This window comes from Carex rostrata, chromosome 22 (genome assembly GCF_964058835.1).
Source record: "Carex rostrata chromosome 22, lpCarRost1.2, whole genome shotgun sequence".
Lineage (NCBI taxonomy): Eukaryota > Viridiplantae > Streptophyta > Magnoliopsida > Poales > Cyperaceae > Carex > Carex rostrata.
In genome coordinates this window covers 8315906-8341139 of record NC_135939.1, presented here as the reverse complement: position 1 = coordinate 8341139, position 25234 = coordinate 8315906, and the positions used below count along the sequence as shown (strand labels likewise).

Below are 25234 nucleotides of genomic sequence, written 5' to 3'. Positions count from 1 at the left end.
TTCATCGTGTTAGATTCTAAATTAAAATTTTATTTTTAATTTTGTTAAAGGGATCAAAATAAAAATTAGCAAGTAATCCCTCTGTTTAATTTGTTAAAATTTTGAAATATTGGTGTCAAAACTGAAATTTTGTCATGTCTGTCCCCGCTTTCTAAAGAAAATGCAAAAAAATATTCACAAATTAAGAGTACAGTTTTCCAATTTTTAATTTTTAATTTTTAATTATAAAAGAGTTGGGTAGAAGAATTAATTTAATTAAATGGTACCATTAATTGTGTAAAGAAAAAAAGAAGAAGAGAAATTAATTAATTAATTAATTGTGGTTTGTAAGTTGTAACAGGTAGCTAGCGCATAAAGAAGTGGAGTTGAGAAAATCTAGGTGTTGGTCTTGAAGCTCCATGAATTAAAAGAGAAGGAGGCTTGGGAGACAGTGGCCACATTGGCCGAGACATGAAACCGTATTTCATGGCAAGAGTCAAGAGAGAGGGTCTTTTTGCAAATGGTCCCTAATTCATGCACGCATAGCACTGTAGTCTTCTTAGCTTAATTAATTAATTAAGAGGCAATCTACGAGGTAAGGGGTGGAAAGAAAAATATAAATTCATAGGGGGGGTCCTCTTGTTTCTTTCTTGAAAGGAACTGTTTCATTGCAACACCTTCTGTCCCCGTGTGTGTGTATATATATATATAATTAATGAAGAAAGGTGGGATTAAAGTTAAACCCGGTCGAGAGTCGAGAGTCGAGAGCTAGTAGAAGGAATCTCTTTTTACTTGTTTCAAAGGCTGTGCACATGGCCAAGGCCCAAGGGCTCATGTCTCTAGCCTTTCTTAAGTTCTTTACCTTGGAAGTAAACATGGATTAATTGGTGATGACTTGCTGTTCATATTTAATTACTTCTTCCTATATATTCCTTGGGGTTTGGTACTAGGTTTTAAAAAAAGAGCAACTGTAATAGTAATAGTTATAGGTTTACAGCAATGTACGTAAGTACTGCGTTGGAACCAATGATATATGTGGTAGTAGTTTACAAGAATTGCACATTAATTATCACACACACACACACATATGTGTGTGTGATGCTACACGTAGCGTTCATTAGTTCTTTTAAGAGATTTATTATCAACTAGTCTAGTCTAGTCTAGTGTGCATGCAATGCAATGCAATGCATCGATCATGCATGGGCTTTGGATTGGATTGGATATGACTTATCAACTTCATGGTCCCAAGATCTACGTACCAACCTTTTAATTCAGCTAATTAATTATTAACTATATATATTATTTTTGGATTAAATTTATAGTATACACTAATTAATTAAGAGCATCCAGCTTGAGTTTTCTTTTCAATTTATAATTCGACGTGACATATTAATTTTATTTAATTATTGAGATGTACGAAGACAATTGCAAGTGTTACTTTAATTTCTAGCTAATTAATTAATTGATACGCTGGCGAAAAGAATTAAAGAAGAAGAGCGAGTGCATGATATATATCTGATATTTCCATGGCAATTAAAATCCTCACAGCATGGATATATATTAATTTTATATATCATTAAACAAAATAGAATTATTTTATGCTCAATCATCAGTCATCACAGATTCGCGTACTTGTTACTTTTTAGTTTTAGCACAAAAATAGTTATCACATCACATATATGATATATGTAGGAATCATTCTTTTTTCGGGTACTACGTACGGAATCAATTAATCTTGAAAGGAAAGGCACTAATTTAGACTTAATTTAGTAGTAATTCAATTTAATGCTACTTTTTAATTCTCCCAAACACACTAGACAGACAGTATGAAATTAATTAATTAAGAAATTATCTGATATTTTTTATTTTTAAGTACCAATGATATCAAATAATAGCTTGATTCGAATCTAATATCAAATATCATACAATAATTCAATATCAACATATAATATGATATCAAAAAATATAAATACAAAGTGTTATCGTGTGTATGTATAGAATATATATACACACACACATATTATAAGAAAAATATATATTCACACACACGTTCCAATTTATATTCTTCTTTGTTTCCAATTTAGAACACACACATTGATATATTCTATATCGGAAATATATTCTAAATTGCCCACACCAATATGTATAGAAACAAAGAATGAGAAATAAGGAAATAAAAAAAATGATTTCCATTGTGATCCGTATAGAAACAAAGAAGTAAGGAAACAATAAATAAAAAAATAGAAGGTGGAGTCTTCTCAATTAATGAAGAGGAGAAATATGGAAACAAAAAAAATAAGGAAACGGATAAATATATCATTAAATTTCAGAATTTATTCAATTTTAATTGTAACGTATCGTGTGGCAGCATATGTGGTGGGTATGTTTTTAACTAAATTTAGACTTTTACACATAAATTAGATACATTTAATCAAAAGAAGACAAAATATGTAATTGGAGAGCTGAGATCAAATCCGAAGTTTCATCTCTCAATCGTAGCCGTTGGCGGATCGGACACCCAACATGCTTAATAATAGAATAGAGATAATAGAATAAAGATATGTATATGTATATATAATATAATACATGTATATATATGTATATATAATATAATACATGTATATATATGTATATATAATATAATAGATGTACATGTATATATATGTATATATAATATAATAGATGTATATATATGTATATATAATATAATACATGTATATATATATATATATATATATATATATATATATATATATATAATATAATACATGTATATATATGAGATGGGCTACACTGAGTTGCGAAGTAAAGCGATTATTTTACTTCATGCTCATATTTTGTGATTTTGAAATTCAAAACGTCGATCCGAACCACTCAACATGATCTCAATATTGAAATGTTCTTGGAGACCAAATTTTACATTTTTTGAATTTTTTTTACTATTTATTAAGTCACTTTGAAAATCGCTGATCTAGCAGTCCGAATTTTTTTACTGTTTTTACTGTTCATCCGGATTTTCAGATTTTCAAAGTGGCTTAATAAATAGTAAAAAAAATTCCAAAAAATGTAAAATTTAGTTTCCAAGCATATTTTATTATAGATTAAATATCTAACAGTTTGGATCGGCTATTTGAACTTTGAAAATGAAGATATTGTGTGAAGTAAAAACGTGTTTTACTTCGCAACTTACCGTAGCCCATCTCTAATATATATATATAGGCTGTGGCTAATTTACTGCCGGCAGCATTTCTGCCGGCGGTGCTGCCACCCATTTTTCTATTTTATGATGTCCAAACAACAAATCCAAACCGTTAGATATTTAATCTATATTATAATCTACTTGAAGACCAAATTTTACATTTTTTGGAATTTTTTTACTATATATTAAGCTGGTTTGAAAACCGCTGATTTCAATGCTGCAGAAATTTACTGAAATCAGCGGTTTTCAAACCACCTTAATATATAGTAAAAAAATTCCAAAAAATGTAAAATTTGGTCTCCAAGTAGATTATAATATAGATTAAACATCTAACGGTTTGGATTTGTTGTTTGGACATCACACGACTAAATATAGCCCCGGAAGCACCTCTGCTGAAATGCTGCCAGTAGCAATTTAGACAGACCCTATACACACACACACACACACACACACACACACACACATATAGGAATATGCTAGCATGCTATGCATAGCATAGAGCCCCTCCATGCAACGCCTTGGATTTTGACTTTTCAAAATCCTAACGGTCGATCCGAACCGTTCATCTTGTTCTCCATATTAATATGTGTTTGGGGACCAAATTTTACATTTTTTGGAATTTGTTTACTATTTCTTTAGATTTATTGAAAATCGTTATTTTTTTATGGTCTAGATTTGCTGAAAACAACGATTTTCAATAAATCTAAAGAAATAGTAAACAAATTCCAAAAAATGTAAAATTTGGTCCCCAAACACATATTAATATGGAGAACAAGATGAACAGTTCGGATCGACCGTTAGAATTTTGAAAAGTCAAAATCCAAGGCGTTGCATGGAGGGGCTCTATGCTATGCATAGCATGCTAGCATATTCCTATATATTTATAGAGATGGGCTACGGTGAGTTGCGAAGTAAAACGCGTTTCTACTTCACGCCGTATTTTTATTTTGAAAGTCCAAACGACCGATCCGAACGGTTAGATGTTTAATCCATATTGAAATGTGCTTGGAGACCAAATTTTACATTTTTTGGAATTTTTTTACTATTTATTAAGCATTTTTTAAATTGTTCTTTTGCTGTGAACTGTAAAACACAGTAAAATTTTCTGGACCATCAGATCAGCGACTTTCAAAATTGCTTAATAAATAGTAAAAAAATTCCAAAAAATGTAAAATTTGGTCTCCAAGCACATTTCAATATGGAGAACAAGATGAACGGTTCGGATCGACGCTTTGAGCTTTAAAATCACAAAATATGAGCGTGAAGTAAAATAGTCGCTTTACTTCGCAACTCACCGTAGCCCATCTAATATTTATATATATATATATATATATATATAGAGTGGCTAATATGCATTCGGTTGCATATGGACCGAAGTGCTTACGGTCCAAATTTGATTTTTCAAAATCCAAACGGTCGATCTGAACCATTCATCTTGTTCTCCATATTAATATGTGCTTGGAGATCAAATTTCATATTTTTCTGAATTTTTTTACTATTTATTAAGTATTTTACAAAATTGTTGATCCAACGGTAGCTTAACAAAACAGTAAAATCAGCAGCTACCGTTGGATCAACAATTTGGTAAAATACTTAATAAATAGTAAAAAAATTCAGAAAAATATAAAATTTGGTCTCCAGGCACATAGTAATATGGAGAACAAGATGAACGGTTCAGATCGACCGTTTGGATTTAAAAAAATCAAATTTGGACCATAAGCACTTCGGTCCATATGCAACCGAATGCATATTAGCCACTATATATATATATGAGTAAGGCTTGGGTGCTATGGATAGCATAGAGGTCTTCGGTGCTACGGCTCAATATTCGAGTTTTCAAAATCCTAACGGTCGATCGGAACCGTTCATCTTGTTCTCCATATTAATAAGTGTTTGGAGACCAAATTTTACATTTTTTGGAAATTTTTTACTATTTATTTAGCTGGGTAGAAAATCACTTGATCTAAAAAATTCTGCACCATTAAGATATTTGATTTTCTACCTATCTAAAAAAATAGTAAAAAAATTTCAAAAAATGTAAAATTTGGTCTCCAAACACTTATTAATATGGAGAATAATATGAACGGTTCGGATCGACCGTTAGGATTTTGAAAACTCGAATATTGAGCCGTAGCACCGTAGGCCTCTATGCTATCCATAGCACCCAAGCCTTACTCTATATATATGGAGTTAGGCTGGGGTGCTATGGATAGCATAGTGGCCTCTATGCTACAGCTCAATATTCGAGTTTTCAAAATCCAAACGGTCGATTCGAACTGTTCATCTTATTCTCCATATTAATATCTGCTTGGAGACCAAATTTTACATTTTTCTGAATTTTTTTACTATTTATAAAGTATTTTACAAAATTGTTGATCCAACGGTGGCTGCACAAAACAGTAAAACCGTTGGATTAGCGATTTTCAAAGTGGCTTAATAAATAGTAAAAAAATTCAGAAAATTATAAAATTTGGTCTCCAAGCAGATATTAATATGGAGAATAAGATGAACGGTTCGGATCGACCGTTTGGATTTTGAAAACTTGAATATTGAGCCGTAGCATAGAGGCCACTATGCTATCCATAGCACCCCAGCCTAACTCTATATATATATGTGTGTGTATATATATATATATATAGAGTACGGCTAACGCGCTTCCTCTAGCATATGGGTCGAAATGCTTCTGGTGAAAAGTTGAAATTTCAAAATCCAAAAAGTCGATCTGAACCGTTCATCTTCTTCTCCATATTAATATCTGCTTGGAGACCAAATTTTACATTTTTCTGAAATTTTTTACTATTTATTAAGCCACTTTGAAAATCGCTGATCCAATGGTTTTACTGTTTTGTTAAGCCACCGTTGGATTAGTGATTTTCAAAGTGGCTTAATAAATAACAAAAAATTTCAGAAAAATGTAAAATTTGGTCTCCAAGCAGATATTAATATGGAGAAGGAGATGAACGGTTCATATCGATTTTTGGATTTTAAAATTTCAAATTTCCACCGGAAGCATTTCGGCACATATGCTAGAGGAAGCGCGTTAGCCGTACTATATATATATATATATATATATATATATATATATATATATATATATATACATATATATAGAGCTAGGCTACGGTGAGTTGCGAAGTAAAGCGACTATTTTACTTCACGCTCATATTTTGCGATTTTAAAGTTCAAAACGTCGATCCGAACCGTTCATCTTGTTCTCCATATTGAAATGTGCTTGGAGACCAAATTTTATATTTTTTGGAATTTTTTTCACTATTTATTAAGCAATTTTGAAAGTCGCTGATCTGATGGTCCAGAAAATTTTACTGTTGACAGCAAAACAGCAATTTTCGAAAATGCTTAATAAATAGTAAAAAAATTCCAAAAAATGTAAAATTTGGTCTCCAAGCACATTTCAATATGGATTAAACATCTAACGGTTCGGATCGGTCATTTGGACTTTCAAAATAAAAATACGGCGTGAAGTAGAAACACATTTTACTTCGCAACTCACCGTAGCCCACCTCCATATATATATATATATATACATATGTATATATATATATATATATATATATAGGCTGTGGCTAATTTGCTGCCGGCAGCATTTCTGCCGGCGGTGCTGCCACTGTTTTTTCTATTTTTTGATGTTCAAACGACAAATCTAAACCGTTAGATGTTTAATCTATATTATAATCTACTTGGAGACCAAATTTTATATTTTTTGGAATTTTTTTACTATATATTAAGCTGGTTTGAAAACCGCTGATTTCAATGCTGCAGAAATTTACTGAAATCAGCGGTTTTCAAACCAGCTTAATATATAGTAAAAAAATTCCAAAAAATGTAAAATTTGGTCTCCAAGTAGATTATAATATAGATTAAATATCTAACGGTTTGGATTTGTTGTTTGGACATCACACGGCTAAATATAGCCCCGGCAGCACCTCTGCCGAAATGCTGCCAGCAGCAATTTAGACAGACCCTATATATATATATATATATGTATATGTATATATGAGAAGGGATCGGATGACACCGTTTTTTGGTGACATCGGATGACACTATGTATTTTCAAAGTTCAAACAGTCGATCCAAACCGTTCAACTTGATAGATATATTAAAATGTGCTTGCAGATCAAAGTTTACATTATTTTGAATTTTTTTACTATTTATTAAGATGGGTACAAAAATTCAACGGTCTGAATATAGCTATTTTGTTAAATACAAAATTCCAAAAAATGTAAAATTTGATCTGCAAACACATTTTAACATATCCATCAAGTTGAACAGTTTGGATCGATTGTTTGGACTTTGAAAACTTTGAAAATGCACGATGTTATCTGATGTCACCAAAAAATGGTGTCATCTGATCCCTCCTCTATATATATATATGTATATATGTAAATGAGTTTATAAAAAAATAAAAAAAAATTTGGAAAATCCCATTTCCAAAATTTATTTTTCTGATTTTGAGACCAAAAACTGGAATTTTTTTTCCGATTTTGGGATTGAGTTTCCGGAAAAAAAATTTCCGGTTATTGATGTTAAAACCGGAAATATTTTTTCTGATTTGGGTAGTTTTGAAAATACTGTCGACATTTGGATATTTTTTTAAAATTTTGTTTATTTTTTAGATATAAATAAAAAAATGGGGTGATGATGACAGTGGGAAAACTAGTATACTTTTTGGAAAAATAGTGACAGGTGGTGAAAAAGGGTTGACCAGTGTCCAGTGACATATATCATATATGTAAATTGTAATGTACCGAAACAAACTGCTACAGCGATCTTCTACAAGCTGACAAGGCCACCTGCTTGAACAGAGAGTCAGAGACCATGGCTGTTCCTGTTCGTTCTCATTAGCGGGAGTTTCGACTTTGGAGTGTTCCGCTCTCTGAGATTCGCACTGTCTCTAGAGTCTAGACATAAACATTACAGTGATATATTATTATTATTATTATTATTGAAAGATAACCAACCATCTATGATTATGCATTATGCAAGGAAGAAAATAAATCATATCTAGATTCTAGACTTAGACCAATTATTGTACGACTCTAGATAACTTAGTCATATAACTTTATTTTAATTAAATTTATCTTTTCATATTTGAATTAATCCAATTTAGGTAAGATGTCCATGACAGAATCTTATTGGACCTCTTTAAAAAATATACTGCATACCATGTTTGATAGAAGAACAAATAAATTTGTGTCACCACTATCATGTGAAATTAACACGAATTATTATCTTAGCCCTTCAACCATTTTTTTTAGTTGCCACCCGAATAAATTAGAATTAATTGAATACCATCCAATAATTTGAAATTTAGATTCTGCCACGAACTCTGATCCAATCCGCGCACGGATCTCAAATCGGAACTCTTACCAAATCTGCGGACCGATCCGAACTCTCTCTGGATCTGCGCACCCATCCGCGCGCGTAACGGGTCCCAGCGCCTTCATTTTTTACTCACCCAGTCCGGTCCCCTCCCTCCTAGCAGCGCGTTTTCTCCCTGGTGTAAGGTAAATTTTTTTTTTTAAACTTAAATTTTGTTATTTAATTGTTTATTTAAGTAGTTTAGTTGAGTTTAGAGTTTAGGGTATCAAAATAGTAATGTATTGTAATATTTGTGTATTTAGACCAATTTATAATTTATAATTTATAATTGTATTTAGAATATAGAATTGTATTTATGATTTAGAATATAGAATTGTATTTATAATTTATAATTTAGAAATGTATTTAGAATTGTATTTATGATTTAGAATTTAGAATTGTATTTATTTTTTAGAATTTAGAAATGTACTATTTTAGAATTGTTCAACTTAGACCAATTATTGTATTTAGACCAATTTAGAAATGTTCAACTTAGAAATGTACTAATTTAGGATTTAGAATTTAGAATTTAGACCAATTTAGACCAAATTAGAAATGTACGAATCTATATTAATTGTTCGACTAATGTCCAAAAATTATAAAAATGCACCAAATTATTAGACCAAAATTGAGTAGAAATGTACTAAATCAGGAATTTATTTTTCTAAATTACCATAGATTGTATGATTTTTTACCGATTCATTCCCAGGATGGTGATATATTATTGAATTACCATAGATATTTTTATTATTGTTAGATTGAATTGTTTTAAATTATTGATAGAGTGAAAAATTGACAAAATTGATGTTAGTATGGCGTCAACCAGTGCTAGTAATGAAAACCGTACGCAAGATGATTTACAGTTGGATTTATCACTGGCCTGTACCATATTTTCAAATATGACGATAGAGAGTATCAGACCTCTTTGCTGGTATAAATTCGAGGAGCACAAGATCATAAACTCATATGTAAGTTTACGTTTTGAGAAATGCAAATAATTTTCATTTTCATTTAGATAAAATAGATAAGTTATATGTTTGTTTGTTATGAAATTGAATGCAGACTCATATCTTGACGACGACACAGAATAATCAGATGAATATTCTCTACAACGGTCGATTCGGTCCCGCGTTAAAGTGTTTGGGTCTGTGGCATGTCTCACATCTGACTCCCATTGTTGCAGATGTTGCCCTTCTATCCGCGTTGACCGAGAGGTGGCGACCGGAGACACACACATTCCACCTGCCTATTAGAGAGATTACGGTGTCTCTCCAGGATGTCAGTTGTCTTTGGGGACTGCCTATTACAGGAAAGTGCGTGACGGGTGTGGAGTACAGGGACTGCACACAGTTAGTTGAAGAGCTGTTGGGCCCCAATCTGTTGGACTTCATCTTTTGACTCGCAATTTAGAATATTGATCAAATGGTTTATTCACAGGTACTCATGAACATCAAGCAAGTTCTGAGAAGTGCAAAATATGGGATCACAAGAGGTTGGAAGAAGACGGGGAAGATTATGTTGTGCATGTTTGCACCCCCGGTGGTCGTTGCCAGGTACAAGGACCAGCTAGACAAGATCATGAGGCTAGCGGATCTTCCAAAATACGAGAATTTGGCATATATGGATGATGCAGATTCTGCAGAGCCGATGAGCACACCAGAGCCGGATTTTTCAGAGATCTTGTCTGCACCGACGCCCGAGGCAGCATTTCAGCGATTTGGAGACGATGTGGTACGTGTATTTTTCTAATAACCTACTTATTGAGTCTTCAAAACTTTATTTGTTAACCATTTATTTTTCAGCAAGATATGCCCCGGTTTAATGAGCAGACTCAACAGACTCAGCAGTCTCAATAGGATTTTGAGTTCGACTTAGGTTCTCAGTACGGAACCGTATACACTCAGGATTACCCCTCTCCTCAGTTTTACACATAGGATGAGCCACTACCAGAGGAGAGTGCACCAGTGTACCAGACTGAGACAGGTCGACCTCCGCAGGACTATGTAGAGGCTGCTGCAGCTTCTATTTTCAGTCATGAGGAGGTTTTGTTTGGACAAATACCGGAGAAGACTCCACCACAGCCACCGCGGCAGTATACCCCGGCTTTCAATTTCTTAGGTTCGGAGATTGAGGAAGAAGAGGATGACTTGGGGCGTGGCAAGAGACATAAGATTGCGAGGGCGCCATACACACCACCGACCAATTAATTAGTTGACCTTTTATGTAGTTATTTTACTATTTAGTATTTTATTCAGACTGTTATTTAGTTATTTTCACTTATTCTAACTTTTATTTGGTTTATGTTTGTCTTTTATTTACGTCTGCCATACACACCACCGACTTCGAACAAAACATGAGTACATCATTCAAACTAATCACTTCGACTTTAAGTTCACATAAATTCTATTACAATAAAAATTAAAATAATTTGTCCTACAATAAAAAATAAAATACATAAAATACACATAAGTTGTTCTACAATAAAAATATTTTTACTTAACATAAGTTTTACCACCTCTTGAACGATGAAACTGCATTGAGAAAACGTACATGTTAAAACAATACATCCAATTTTTTTTTAACGATCAAAATTATTGTTTTTTGCCAATTTTTTTTTTTAAATTACCTTATTGCGTATTTCCTCTCGCATCCCTTCTTCTTCTCGCATTCCTCTCGAGAGTTTCTCTGCTGGTTTGGTGACCCCTTCGTCGTCCTTCCAATACATCCATCCACATTTGGATGCGGTTGTGCCGTCTCCTACCCAACTTCACCATCCGATGCTCTGGAACTAAGACATCTCCTTCGTGTGCCGGCCAATCACATTGATTGTTATACACATGAAATTCACCACTCCATGTGTCGATAAGTGTTTGAATGTTGTAATAGTAATTGACGAAGTTATTTGGATCCAAGTTCCTATAATGTTAACACATTAGTAAGTAATGTCGTTCCTAATATCAAGTTTCAAATTAAATAAAACATAATTTTACCTTAAACGACACATCGCCATCACATGAACACATGGTATTCCGACCATCTGAGGCTTCTGGCACAGACATTCCACCTCATGATCGTTCTTCACAATTACCTTGTACCTGCAGTCACTAGACGTGTGCACCAATCTGCAATTCTCCATGTCAAAATTAATTTTTTCGTCATGTGAGGTCACTATAAATTCTCCATGATGGCTGAATGCAAGTGTTGACATTTTTTAACCTTCTCAATGTGCTTATCCGGCTTCTTATGTACGCGAATGAAAAAAAAGTTGACCTGCTACTTGCAACTGCACAGCCTTCTCTCTTCTTTCAACAAACCAATTGACACACTTGTAGAACGTCTCCTTAATGATTGCGGCAACTGGTAACCTATGAGAATTAAAAATTACAATTAAATGAAGAAAATGATAATAAAAAATAGGAGGATTACAAAATACAAACCTGCGAGAAGTTCTGAAGACATTGTTGAGCGATTCAGAACCGTTGCTAGTCATTATTTCCCAACGAGATCCATCATTCATAGCTTGATACACCTTCCATGGCTTAGGCAGTTCTTCCTCGTCATTTTCATTATATTTACCACATGTATCCAAATAAGCCAACCAAGCAGGATTTCGTCTCCCAATTGAATCAAGTCCTTCTTGCAATCTTCTTCTCTTCTTCTTTTTAACCATAATCTTGAAAAAAGTGGAAGCAACCTTATCCTTAGTGTGCTTTCCAAAATTCTCAAACACATGTTGAGAGTAGTAGCGGTGAGTACACTCCCCTTTCTCCTCACACCAACCCAAATCATCTTGAATAAACACTTTTTTTATACCCTTGTGTCGGTCAGATACAACACACATGTATCTGTTTCGCCCAATTACAAACTCCCGCACCCACTTCATGAACCATCTCCAATTCTCAAAATCCTCATTCTCTACCAATCCAAATGCTAACGGGATTAACTGGTTCTTTGCATCATATCCGGTTACAATTAACAGCTTACCCTTGTATCTGCCAGACAAGAAACAAGCATCGATACTGATGACAGGTCTGAGGTGATCGACTGCGGTAATACATGGTCCCCATGCCCATGCTGCTCTCATGAAAAAACGATACCCTGCCTTACTGGTTGGCTTTGAAACAATTTTATATTGGGTTCCCGGATTTGTCCTTTTTATTGCCTCCAACAAAGAGGCAATTAGCCCGTAAGACCCCTCCCAACTACCAATGGCCCGAGCAATTGCTAACTCTCTACCATGCCATAATTTATTGTACTTTGGAACAATGCCATAGTACCTTTCAGCGCATAAGTCAACGACTGCTCGGATAGAAATATCAGCATTTTTTTCCAATGACAATTTTATACAGTCGGCGACCATAGCGGACGTCAACTGTGCATGATCTAACCTGGATGTTGATGCGTGGCATGTGTGCTTAGCCACATTCTTCGTGATGGCCTAAGTATTACCAAGCCTGTAGCCCTCGCAACCAACGCCCACCTGCACCGGGCGCTAACACACTTGTACCTCAGCCTGGTGGTATCGCTGTGTGTATTTTTTATCTCCCTATTTTCTTTGATGTGCCAGTGGTTAATTGCATATTTCATCTTATCCTTGCTGTCATACGTCATCCCCTCAGACAATTCATGTCTTTTTCCCTTTTAATTTACAAAAGAAACAACAAAAATTGAACAACATCAATTTAATAACAACAATTTAATAATTAAATTAACAAACATACCTCACATGTCGCAAAAAAAGAGCTATCGACCTCTTCAAACCCTGATGTGTCATTAAATTGCTCAAACGGATGTCTTTCCCCACGACCCAATAAAGACCACTTCCGCCTACCAAGCACAGGAATACCAGTATCCTCATCACTGTGATCTGATACCCCACCGTTCCCATTATCATCCCAATTAGCCCCTGCCTCCCTTTCTTCAGGATCCTCGTCCGTATTGTAAGCATAATAAAGTCGTTCTGGGGTTTCAGATCGGTCCCTTTCAGATTGGACTCGGCTAAAGGATGAGGATGGAATCGGAGATCGACCCCTATCAGATTGGACCCTACTAGGGCCCGCTATAGATGGCGCCCGACTAGGACCTGCTACAGATGGGGCCCGACTAGGACCCGCTACAGATTGCTCGAGCCCCAAACCCTGAGTCAACTGCAACAATTGTCTGGTGTTCTGTCTGGAGTTCTGTCTAGGGATTTGTGTGGGGTTGGCTACCACATATAACTCTAGGAACTTGAAAGGAGTGGTCATATTCATTGTCATTTCGACATATAACCCCCAACTGCTATCGTCTTGAACCGGAAGCTGTTGGAACCATGTTTGGTTGTCTTGGCCAATATTGATTCTTGCGAAAATTACCAGTTCATAATTACAGTGGTCAATACCGAGTTGTTGGTACATTTTCCTATTTATACCTCTAAAATCCAAACCTAAGCCGATATTGAACATTTTCGGTATTTGGTGGCTATAATAAGCGCCATTTGGTCCTTGTAATATTTCACCACCAAAATAACAAGCAATTTCAATCATAATTGGTTGAAATAACCAATGGACAAACCTAATAATTAAAAAATACACTAAATTAAAAAATCTGCAAAATATAAATTTTTTGAAAAAAAAGGGATGAAATTGTAAAAATACTTACTTCTTCTGCTGCTGCCTCTTTGTCGCGGATTGGGTCAGAGTTCGTGGCGGAATCTGAATTTCGAATTATTGGATGGTATTTAATTAATTCTAATTTATTCGGGTGGCAATTAAAAAACGGTTTTCTAGGTAATATATGTTTAAAAAAGATGAAGAGCTAATGGCGGATGGAGATTGAAGGAATTGACCTCACTCAAATTATGAATCTCTATTTGGAGCATATGTAGCTTCCAAAATAAATATTGCTAAAATATATCCAATTTGGTGCACAGTTGGCCCCACTAATAGCCCCATGCCTCCATCACCAAATTCATTTTTAACACTACCAAACAAGTTCCAATTTAATCGCTAAGTTTGGAACATAGACCCTTAAGTTGTCAAATATACATATCTGCCACAGAAAATCAGGGATCTGGTCGACTGGAGCCTGAGCCTGGAGTTTGGACCACCAGACCTGACTCATACGTCCAATGCCGCACAGACACAGGCACAGGCACAGTAGGTAGAGCTAGCCTACAATGCTACATACAGGTTACCAACCACCACACACCGTAAATCTTGTAATACGTAGAAAGCTAGGCGTATATCCTTAAAGATAGATACAAAGTATGTATACTTTTTTCCCGTAAAATATGGCGAAACGACAAAAGAAAAATGAGTATGCTCAATTGCAAATTTGCAACCACCTCGGTCGGATAAATCAACCAAACTTTCGGGCAAAAATAACTTTACGTTATTTTACTTTTTTGATGACATGGAATTTTTTTACTGGTTTTGTGTCTCTGATTTCCAGGATTCCCTTCCCTTTGCTGATGTTGACGTAAAGGTTGGAAAAAGCCGTAAAGTCGTGAAAAAACAATTTTTAGGTTTTGTTATTGGACAGGTAAAGAGGCGCCAAAAGCGTAGAGCTGCGGTAATTAAATTCTTTATTTGTACCAATCCACGTACCCATGTTTCACCTAAGACCGATTAACAATTTTTCTAAAGATGATATCTGTGTTTGCCCCATATAATAAAATACGACACGCTTGTAGTAAAATAATGCACAACCTTCATATATTGCAGCACAACTTCTGAACTGATTAAAAAAATAAAATACTTTTCTTTTAATTGATTTGAATAAAAAAAGGATATCTAATTTTAATTAAGTATTTAAAAGATTGTTCAATAGCCACAAAATTCTAACATAACATAAGTCCTACAAAGCGATTTGCATAATTTCTGATGGATACAAAAACAGATAGGAAAATTTGAAAATGATTTGTTAGATTATGAAAATTTTAATAGAGAGACGTTCAATTTTGAAGATTTAGTCGTTTCAAATTAATAAGTATATTGCTATATGTCACAATTAATGTTCATAAATTATTATAATTTTTTCACAATTATGCATAGCTAACAACATATTTGTTTCTATAATGTATATTTTTATATACTTTTAAACAATGTGCCTTGATTTGGCATTTAGTATATTTTTCATTGGCAACAACTTTTATTCTATTATATAATAATTTTTACCATGATTTTTGGTAAAATTAAATAGAGAATAAAAAATGCTATATGTTATAAGAAAATGGTTGGATCAACATTTATAAGACGACCATTTTTATTAATACCCTAAAAAAAATTAAAATAACCCCACATGTCGTTTTTTTTTTTAAATGCCCCGATCGCCTGGGTCTGGGGCGGCCCAAAAATCAAGCGGACCGCCTGAGCTTGGGGCGAGCCACACCTCAACCAGACCGCCCCTGGTAGGGGCGGTCCTTTTTTTTTAGAGATCTTAATATTTTTTATTTAAATAATTTTGTAAAAAAAAAGTTTTCCTGTTTATAGTGTATGCCAAAAAAAGACATTTGATATATTTATGAAGTGATGTCGTAACTCTTTATAACTTTGATTTAGTTTGTCAGTTGGATATTACAAGTTTAAAGATAACACTAATTAAGGACTTGGCCTTGATTCTAAAAAAAATATTTTATTTACATTTACACAAGAAAATATAGTTAGATGAGTAGAACTAGGGTGCTCTTAAGCTCACCAAAACTTTGGTGAGCTTAACTCTAAAACTCATCAAATCGATTTCAAATGACGAATCTGAACCGTTGAAACCCGTCTACCTTACATGTGATGCATCTACATGTGAAATTTTTAAACATTCGAATTAATTTAGTATAAGGTCAAGCGGTCAAAATTAGAAGGCTAATAAATTAATTTTAGTGCATTCATTTTTTGAACGTTTTTTACCGCTTGATTTTATACTAAATTAATTCGAATGTTTAAAAATTTCACATGTAGATGCATCACACGTAAGGTAGGCGGGTTTCAACGGTTCGGATTCGTCATTTGAAATCGATTTGATGAGTTTTAGAGTTAAGCTGACCAAAACTTTGGTAAGCTTAAGAGCACCCTAGTTCTACTCTAGTTAGATTGCCTCAATGATGTCAAGTTTTTTTTTCCTTTTCTTTTTCTTTTAGAGAATAATTGGATCATTTGCTAACTGTCAACATATACCATTTGCTCGGAGATAGGAAAACGAACACAATAAATAGTAGATGCATTTTAAAATAATTATATGGATAATTCTTGAATAATCTCTTAGGCTTATGACTAAACAAAATACCGATCGTTGTAAGTCTACCGTCAAACGAAAACTTAAACTGAGTTTTTGAGGCACTAAACGATGTTTTTTTGAAATTCTGATGCTTCGAATACAACGATGCCCAAGATTACTCCTAGACAAAATCGGATCCGTCTCGTCCTCCCCTTTCCGAAAAGTGCTCATACGCGTAAATCCGACTTTCCTAGCCAAAGTTATGGCTGTTTAAAGTTTTTCAAAAATTAAACTTTAGAAATTCATAACTAACTGTAGAAAAATTCAAACAAGTTGAAATTTATATCAATTTTGTGTATTTTTGAATGCTCTACATGCTGGTGTAATCATTTTTGTAGTTTAGTTCCTGTATCAATTCATACTTGCTGATTTACTAGCAAATGTCAAATTTGATGTTTTTAGTGCATTGCACTATACCAGTGGCCTTTGCCTAGTGCTTGGCTGCTGAGTTTGGACTTGGTACCATACCAGAGGTCAGTCTAGGATACTTTGTGCATGGACAAAGATCTAATTTGATGTTTGAACATATTTTAGTAGCTCTAAACTACTGTTTTAGTACCATAAATAAAGAGAAGAAGATCAACAAGCTGTCAGAGCTTGGAAATTTTTGAATAAATGTCATGTCCTTAATTAGTGTTATATTTAGACTTGTGATATTCAACTGACAAATAAAATCAAAGTTATAAAGAGTTACGACATCAATTCATAAATATATCAAATGTCTTTTGGCATACACTCTAAACAAGAAAACTTTTTCTTCACAAAATTATTTAAATAAAAAATATTAAGATCTCTAAAAAAACAAAAAAAAAAGGACTGCCCCTGCCAGGGGCGGTCTGGTTGGGGTGTGGCCTGCCCCAAGCCCAGGCGGCCCGCTTGATTTTTGGGCCGCCCCAGGTCCAGGCGGTCGGGGCATTTTAAAAAAAAAATGACATGCGGGGTTATTTTTAAAATTTTGTTTTTTTTGGAGGGTATTAGTAAAAATGTCCGTTTATAAGATATATGAAAAAAATATTGAGAATACATAAAGATGGAGGTTAGCAAATTGATGTATTTGAGAGAATGTGAGGTTCTATTCAACTCAACTGGACTAGTTTAAAGTTTGTTATTAACTTGATAGTTTTATGGTGAAAGTTTGGTTTGAAATTGATAGGGAAACAAAGTAGCATGCTTTAGAAGTAGTTGGTATAGTTTTTAGAAATATATGAGAAATTTAGAAAGAGAATTTTTGTAAGAGAATGAATTGGTGTATGAATGATTCATTCATCCATATATAGTGGCTAGCAACCGTTTAGGAAATGAGGAAATACTTTTCTTTTTCTTGCATGGTGTACAATTAATTCTCAAGAAAACAAATACAAGGGTGGGCAGTGGGCACTGTCCCACTCCCACTGGGGTACACCTAGCAATTCGTCCCGTATAAACGGCACGCAACCCACACCTCCTGCTTCTCTTCTCTTCTCTTCTCTTCTGTGAGGTGAGGTCACACAAACAACGAGCCACACTCACTCGAGTACTCAACTCAATCCTTCTTCTCTCTTCTCCCTCTTCACAGAGAGACAGAGAGAAACAAGAGGAAAAATAAAATAAAATAAAATTATTTGAAAGCAATGCGCACTCTCTTCCTCCCCTTCCTCCCCTTCCTCCTCTCCCTTCTCTCCATCGCTGTCACCGCTGCCACCCTCCGCTCCGATGAAACAGCCTTACTCACTGCCAAATCCCTCCTCTCTGACCCCTCCAGTTCTCTCTCCAGTTGGAATGCCTCCACCGACCGCTGCTCCAACTGGACTGGTGTCTCTTGCGATTCCTCCAAGCGCTTCATCCTATCCATTGATATCTCCGCACTAAACCTCTCCGGTCCGGTTCCCCCTTCACTCTCCCTCCTCCGTACCCTCCGTCACCTTAACCTTTCCAACAATGCACTCAATGGCACCTTTCCTCCATCCCTTGCTCTTCTCAGATCTCTTACAGTATTAGATCTGTACAACAACAACCTAACTGGTCCACTACCACTCCAATTGGCACAAATCCCAAACCTACGCCATGTTCACCTAGGCGGAAACTTCTTCTCAGGTCAAATTCCGGTGCAGTACGGATCCTGGCAGTACGTCGAGTACCTTGCCTTATCTGGAAATGAGCTCGTGGGACCCATTCCCCCTGAGCTGGGTAACCTGTCGACTCTCAAGGAATTATACATTGGCTACTTTAATTCCTACGCAGGAGGTCTCCCTGCTGAGTTTGGGAACCTCTCCAACCTAGTACGGCTCGATGCTGCCAATTGCGGTTTATCGGGTGAGATACCCCCTGAGCTTGGACTGTTAAAGAACCTTGATACCCTGTTTCTACAGGTTAATGGATTCTCCGGAACACTACCAGTCGAGCTCGGGTCTTTGTCCAGTCTCAAATCTCTTGATCTCTCCAACAATGCACTGACCGGTAAAATCCCAGCTTCATTTTCCAATTTGAAAAACCTGACCCTGCTAAACCTATTTCGCAACAAATTATATGGTGAAATTCCAGAGTTTGTTGGTGACTTGCCTTCCCTTCAAGTTCTCCAGTTGTGGGAGAATAATTTTACTGGAAGCATCCCTCGCACACTTGGCCGAAACGGTCAGCTGCAAAATCTTGACCTTTCTTCGAACAAACTGACCGGGTCATTGCCAGCAGACCTGTGCTATGGCAATAAGCTGCAAACCCTAATTGCACTCGGTAATTTCCTCTTTGGGCCAATACCTGATTCTCTTGGCCAATGTGAGTCACTGAACCGGATTCGGCTTGGGGAGAACTACCTTAATGGGTCAATTCCACCGGGATTGTTCAGCCTTTCTGAACTCACACAGGTCGAGTTGCAGGACAATCTTCTTACTGGTGAATTTCCCAACACAGTGGGTTCTAGTAACCTAGGCGAGATTAGTTTATCCAATAACCAGCTGATGGGTGTCCTACCTGCTTCTATTGGTAATTTCTCAGGAGTTCAGAAACTGCTCCTCGATCATAACTCATTTTCCGGCAAAATCCCACCAGAAATTGGGAAGCTACAACAGCTGTCGAAAATGGACTTCAGCAGCAACTCATTCTCTGGTGAAATCACACCCGAAATATCCAAGTGCAAATTACTCACGTACTTGGATCTGAGCCGAAACAACTTATCAGGTCAGATTCCAGAGGAGATAACGGGTATGCGAATCCTGAACTACTTGAACCTTTCTCGAAACAATCTCGATGGACAGATCCCACCAATGATTTCTACAATGCAGAGTCTCACAGCTGTTGATTTTTCATATAACAATTTATCGGGTCTGGTACCAGGCACGGGTCAGTTCAGCTATTTCAACGCTACCTCATTTATCGGTAATCCCAACTTGTGTGGACCTTACATTGGTGAATGTAAGCCGGGTGTATCTGATAGTGAGGTGCACACCAAACGAAGTGGTTCTCTACCAAACAGCTTTAAACTCCTAGTAGTGATTGGTTTGTTACTCTTTTCTATTACATTTGCAATAGCTGCCATATTTAAAGCACGTTCATTGAAGCGTGCCAGCGAGGCACGTGCATGGAAATTAACCGCATTTCAACGATTGGATTTCACTTGTGATGATGTGTTGGACAGTTTGAAGGAAGAGAATATAATTGGCAAAGGTGGTGCTGGGATAGTATACAAAGGTGTGATGCCTAACGGGGAGCATGTGGCAGTAAAGCGTCTTCCAGGCATGAGCCGCGGCTCGTCCCATGACCATGGTTTCAATGCTGAGATCCAGACTCTTGGCAGAATTAGACACCGCCACATTGTGCGGCTACTAGGGTTCTGTTCCAACCATGAAACCAACCTTCTAGTCTACGAGTACATGCCGAATGGCAGTTTAGGGGAAGTACTTCATGGCAAAAAAGGTGGGCATTTGCTCTGGGACACACGATACAAGATAGCAGTCGAGGCTGCTAAGGGGCTATGCTATTTGCACCATGATTGCTCCCCTCTGATACTTCATAGAGATGTGAAGTCAAATAATATCTTGCTTGACACAGATTTTGAGGCACATGTAGCTGATTTCGGCTTGGCAAAGTTCTTGCAAGACTCAGGTGCATCAGAGTGTATGTCTGCTATTGCCGGATCCTATGGCTACATTGCTCCAGGTAATATTGTTCAACTAATTTTTTCTGTGCAATTATTAATGCTAAGATAATTTATGCTTTTATAATACCAAATAGGGCTATCATGTTATGCTTGCCATGTAATACTAAATATGGTTGGTGGTTATAATTAGCTTGTGCTTAGCATATACAAATGTACTTTAGATTCCTTTAAGATTGTGTGGTATCTCTTGTTGAAAAAATGGTAAATGAAAAGTGCCATGATTGAAAGGTGTTTGACATCTGCCTGTCTGTCTATGATTCAATATCATAGTGAGACTGCTAACTAGCTTGGTAGATTAATAATAGCTACCACCCCCTCCCTCACCTAAAAAAATGGAAAAAAGTTTAAGTTGCTTTGTTTAACATATTCTTCTAGTACAATCATGGAAACTACACCCCACTGTGGTCAATGTCAATAATGCATGATGACCCCTTTTAACCAAAGTAGCTTTCAATCAATTTTGACACTTTCCTATTTTATTTTTGTAAAAAAGAAACCTAATATAGCTTCTTAAACAGAATATGCTTATACCCTAAAGGTGGATGAAAAAAGTGATGTGTACAGCTTTGGGGTTGTTTTATTGGAGCTGATTACTGGCCGTAAGCCAGTCGGTGAATTTGGGGATGGTGTAGACATAGTGCAATGGGTACGCATGAATACCAATTCAAGCAAAGAAAATGTGACTAAGATTTTAGACCCTAGGCTTGAAGCTGTACCGATGAATGAGGTGATGCATGTGTTTTATGTGGCCATGCTGTGTGTGGAGGAACAGAGTGTGCAACGGCCTACTATGAGAGAGGTGGTGCAAATTCTGACTGAGTTGCCGAGGAAAGAAGATGCAGGTCTGAAGGATAACCGGTCTGGATCTGACATGGGAGATGAAGGGGAGAAAGGATCTGAGGAGCCGCCCCAAGCGGGTCCACAGACACCTCCTGCACCAGATCTACTCAGCATTTGAAAGGGGAGAAACTATGTTTAACAGAGTTCATTTACCAGTACCCTTTTCTTATGGGTTTTAGTAGGGTTTTCTGTACATAAAAATCAGTGGGGCAAGTTGTTGGCTTTTTAGTCTACTTTTTTTTCGGCCTTGTTATTTTAAGTTGGTTTGTTATTTTTCTTAGGATGGGTAATATGAGGGATGGATTGCACTAGCTTTGACTTTTGGGATATGCTTTTTCTGTCTCGTAATTAAATTGCTGTTTATGAGAGCTCATTAATGAATGAATGTTTAAGAGCAACAATATAGTTGTCTAATGGCTGGGGGGCTTTTGGTACTATTTGCCATTTTTGCTTTTGTTTTTCTTGTGAATTGCAAGTGTAGCAACCGTTGTGAGGAATTTCATCAATTAGTGGCTTTTGTAAAAGTTATATTAATTAAATACGGTACTTCAAATGGAAATTAACTATATAGATTAGACGGTACGGTACACACTACACTTGTACCTAAAATCTCCTTTCAAAATTATAAGCATGCTCTTCATTTATTGATTATAAATTTATAATTAAAACTAAACTACAACACACGGTTTTTCTTATAATATTATTAGATGATCTCTTCATTAATTAGCGTTTCTATTTGTTGATTATGAATGGATGTTTGAATAGGAAATAAAGAAATGCCCCTACTGCATGTTAGCATCACGGCTATCACTTGTGGTTTGGTGGTAAGTAGAAATCGCAACTACTACCAGTAGCCAGTAGCAGACTAGCAGTACCAGACCGGTTGTCACCTTGTCACTTTTTTGCTGGTTTGGGCACTTGTTGGATAAGTGATTTTCTTCATGGTTCCTTCCTTGCCAGGTACGCCTCTCTTTCCTTTTCTGTTAACGAGTCAGAAAAAAGTAGCAGTACTGGGATTTGAATATTTGATACCCTTCCCGTTTATACTGTATAACTATTACATAATTAGCTGCATACATTTATTTATAATTACACGTTATACTAGTAGTACAGTTATGGGCTTATGGGTTCCTTAATTTCATCGATCCCCAAAGAACAGCTAAGAGAAAAGGGTCCTTTGAATGGAAGCGAAATAAAAAGAGATTATTATGTGTTCCGCCTTGGCAGTTGGTAGTAGTAGAGAAAAGTTTGTAGAGGAATTGGAGAGCAGCTAGTGTAGAAAGAGACGAAGGGGGTGGGACTGGGGGCTCAATGCCTCAATCTCATCTATTCTATGTCTCTCTGAAACCTGTGCAGCAGTGTCTCAAACAAATACTTCTCTCTCTCTCTCTTAATAGAAACCAAATACTGTACATCTTTCACGCACAGTTAATTTTGTTTCCTCTAATGAGAAGTTTCTCTTTCTCTTTCTCTGGTCTTTACAGAGACTGAGAGACACTCCACTAGTACTTTCTTCATTTAAGTCGAGCAGCTAACCAGATTTTAAAACAAACATTATCATGCACTTTCATTTTCATTCTATATATTAAGATGTGCTCAATATATAATATATATAGACCGCTTATGTTACTGAACCGGTGAAAACCGGTTCAATTGACCGATTTTTCTTGAAAACCGCAGACCGTGCAACACATATAAACCCGGTTTTTTTACAAGTGCGATTCAGTTTTTTTCTTCTTCGAATATCATCGGGAATCGCCTCTCCCAGTCCCACTAAGGCGACTCTATAGTACAGAGAGAGGGAGAGGAGCTTGAGCAGAGGCTTGACGGAGCAGTCCCTGATCAAACCATGTTTAATTTTTTATTTTTTATTTGGCAAACATGTTTAATGTTTTTAAATAGCGTACTAACTGCATCAGGTCTCGCTTTGTATTTTGCATTAATTCAGTTTTACTTCTGCCTTATATATATGATGATTACGTCGTGCTTGAGAATTGAATTAGCTTTTCACTATTATGCAATTTAAAACTGGTGTACGGAGTTTTCTAAATTGTAGCTTTATAACTTTGTTAGTTATTAAAATTTCAATTTACTTATACAAGTCATACGTAATACATCATTCAATATGTACACTGTTAAATTTTTTATTCAATATGTATGCTGTTTAATTATTTATAAATTTATGTATACACAATCTTCATATCTTATTAATATATACTATTTAACAAATCAGCGGTTGAACCGGTTGATCCACCGGTCCAACCAGTAAACCGCTGACTCGGAACTTTGCCAGGTCATCGTCCGGTTCGGTTCTGATAACATTGATTTCAATATTATTGAGGATTGGAACTTGAAAGAGATGAAACATGAAAAAGCTAGAAATATAAAATTTTATTCACAGATTATTGATGGGTTGGACTTATTTTGGCAACTATTAATTGGTTAAAATTCAAAGATGTGAAAATGTGAGATAGTTGTGAATTTGAAATGCGGATCTTGGCATAAACTCTTTGCCGTCTCGATCTTGACGGAGAGACATAGATTCAATTATTGATAATCGTATTTAAAATTAATATTAAATAAAAAAGAATGAATATAAGATTAAAATAAAATTTTGATAGAAAAAAACTTATAAGTTCACTAATGCTAATGCTAATGCTAATGCTAATGCAACAACAGATTTTGGGTGAGAATTAAATCAAATTCAATTTAAGTTGACTGAAATAATTTGTAGTATTATTAATGCTTTTAATTCAAATGATAAAAACAAAATGAAATTGCAATAAAAGAGAAACATGATGCATTGTCACTTGCCACTTTGAATAGTCTTTATTTATTGGGGGCGCTTTTGATCTGTCACTGTGACAAAAAGCTAAAATGTATGTTTCCATCTACCCAAACATCTCTGCACTTGCACAGTTCCTGTCATTTTCATTTTCTGATCTTCAAATTCAGTAAATTTGAAGAAACTTGGTCTAAAAGTTCTAAAATTTATAAATTTGGGGACACTGATTCAGTACATTGATGGGTGTTCTGAGCCTCTGAGGAGGAGCTATTAATTAATTAATTACATGTTTTCATCATCCACTTGGACTGCTAATGATTTTCACCGATCATTTTATGTATCGAAAAATCAAAATATTCTTTCTCTCTATTATTTTATTTTATAATATTTTCTACAAATAAAAAATTCTCCCACAATTACATCTCGATCTCACCCCACTTTTTCTTTCTATTACAGACACGAGAGGATTTTTCCAAAAAAAGGAAGGAATTCCTTCCTAATTTTCTCTAAATTAGACACCTACTTAGTATGAAAATCCCAAATCCGCTGAAAATATTTATGGAGGCAGAATTATTTTCAATAAGAATAGAAAATCATACGAAAAACTCTTGATATCATATAAGGTTTACTTTAAAAGTATAAAATAGTAATAAATACGAGAGTAACAATG

The 25234-nt window shown here is 35.5% G+C and overlaps 3 protein-coding genes and 1 long non-coding RNA gene across 4 annotated transcripts; 1 reads left to right on the top strand and 3 right to left on the bottom strand.

Annotated features, from left to right (window-relative positions):
- Positions 1–11053: 11053 nt before the first annotated feature.
- Positions 11054–11632, bottom strand: LOC144574008 (uncharacterized). Its single transcript, XR_013518114.1, has 3 exons — positions 11548–11632; positions 11184–11473; positions 11054–11088 (listed from the first exon to the last, which is right to left on the bottom strand). It is a non-coding gene; the product is annotated as an uncharacterized LOC144574008 (long non-coding RNA).
- A 166-nt stretch (positions 11633–11798) lies between these two features.
- Positions 11799–12641, bottom strand: LOC144573918 (uncharacterized). Its single transcript, XM_078323697.1, has 2 exons — positions 11995–12641; positions 11799–11922 (listed from the first exon to the last, which is right to left on the bottom strand). Exons 1-2 carry the CDS (start codon positions 12639–12641, stop codon positions 11799–11801), a joined length of 771 nt encoding a protein of 256 aa, XP_078179823.1.
- Positions 12642–12864: 223 nt separating this feature from the next.
- LOC144574409 (uncharacterized) lies at positions 12865–13937 on the bottom strand. The gene is made up of 2 exons (XM_078324371.1): positions 13279–13937; positions 12865–13195 (listed from the first exon to the last, which is right to left on the bottom strand). Exons 1-2 carry the CDS (start codon positions 13813–13815, stop codon positions 12941–12943), a joined length of 792 nt encoding a protein of 263 aa, XP_078180497.1. The 5' UTR covers positions 13816–13937; the 3' UTR covers positions 12865–12940.
- A 4338-nt stretch (positions 13938–18275) lies between these two features.
- On the top strand, positions 18276–22177 carry LOC144574007 (uncharacterized). Its single transcript, XM_078323816.1, has 2 exons — positions 18276–20938; positions 21458–22177. Exons 1-2 carry the CDS (start codon positions 18418–18420, stop codon positions 21895–21897), a joined length of 2961 nt encoding a protein of 986 aa, XP_078179942.1. The 5' UTR covers positions 18276–18417; the 3' UTR covers positions 21898–22177.
- The last annotated feature ends 3057 nt before the right edge of the window (positions 22178–25234 follow it).

Coding starts and splice junctions, on each gene's coding strand:
- LOC144573918 (XM_078323697.1), bottom strand. CDS start 12,641: ATGAGAGCAGCATGGGCATGGGGACCATGTATTACCGCAGTCGATCAC. Junction 11,923..11,994: donor GTCTTCAGAACTTCTCGCAG/GTTTGTATTTTG, acceptor TAATTCTCATAG/GTTACCAGTTGCCGCAATCA.
- LOC144574409 (XM_078324371.1), bottom strand. CDS start 13,815: ATGACAATGAATATGACCACTCCTTTCAAGTTCCTAGAGTTATATGTG. Junction 13,196..13,278: donor CTTTTTTTGCGACATGTGAG/GTATGTTTGTTA, acceptor GTAAATTAAAAG/GGAAAAAGACATGAATTGTC.
- LOC144574007 (XM_078323816.1), top strand. CDS start 18,418: ATGCGCACTCTCTTCCTCCCCTTCCTCCCCTTCCTCCTCTCCCTTCTC. Junction 20,939..21,457: donor CTATGGCTACATTGCTCCAG/GTAATATTGTTC, acceptor CTTCTTAAACAG/AATATGCTTATACCCTAAAG.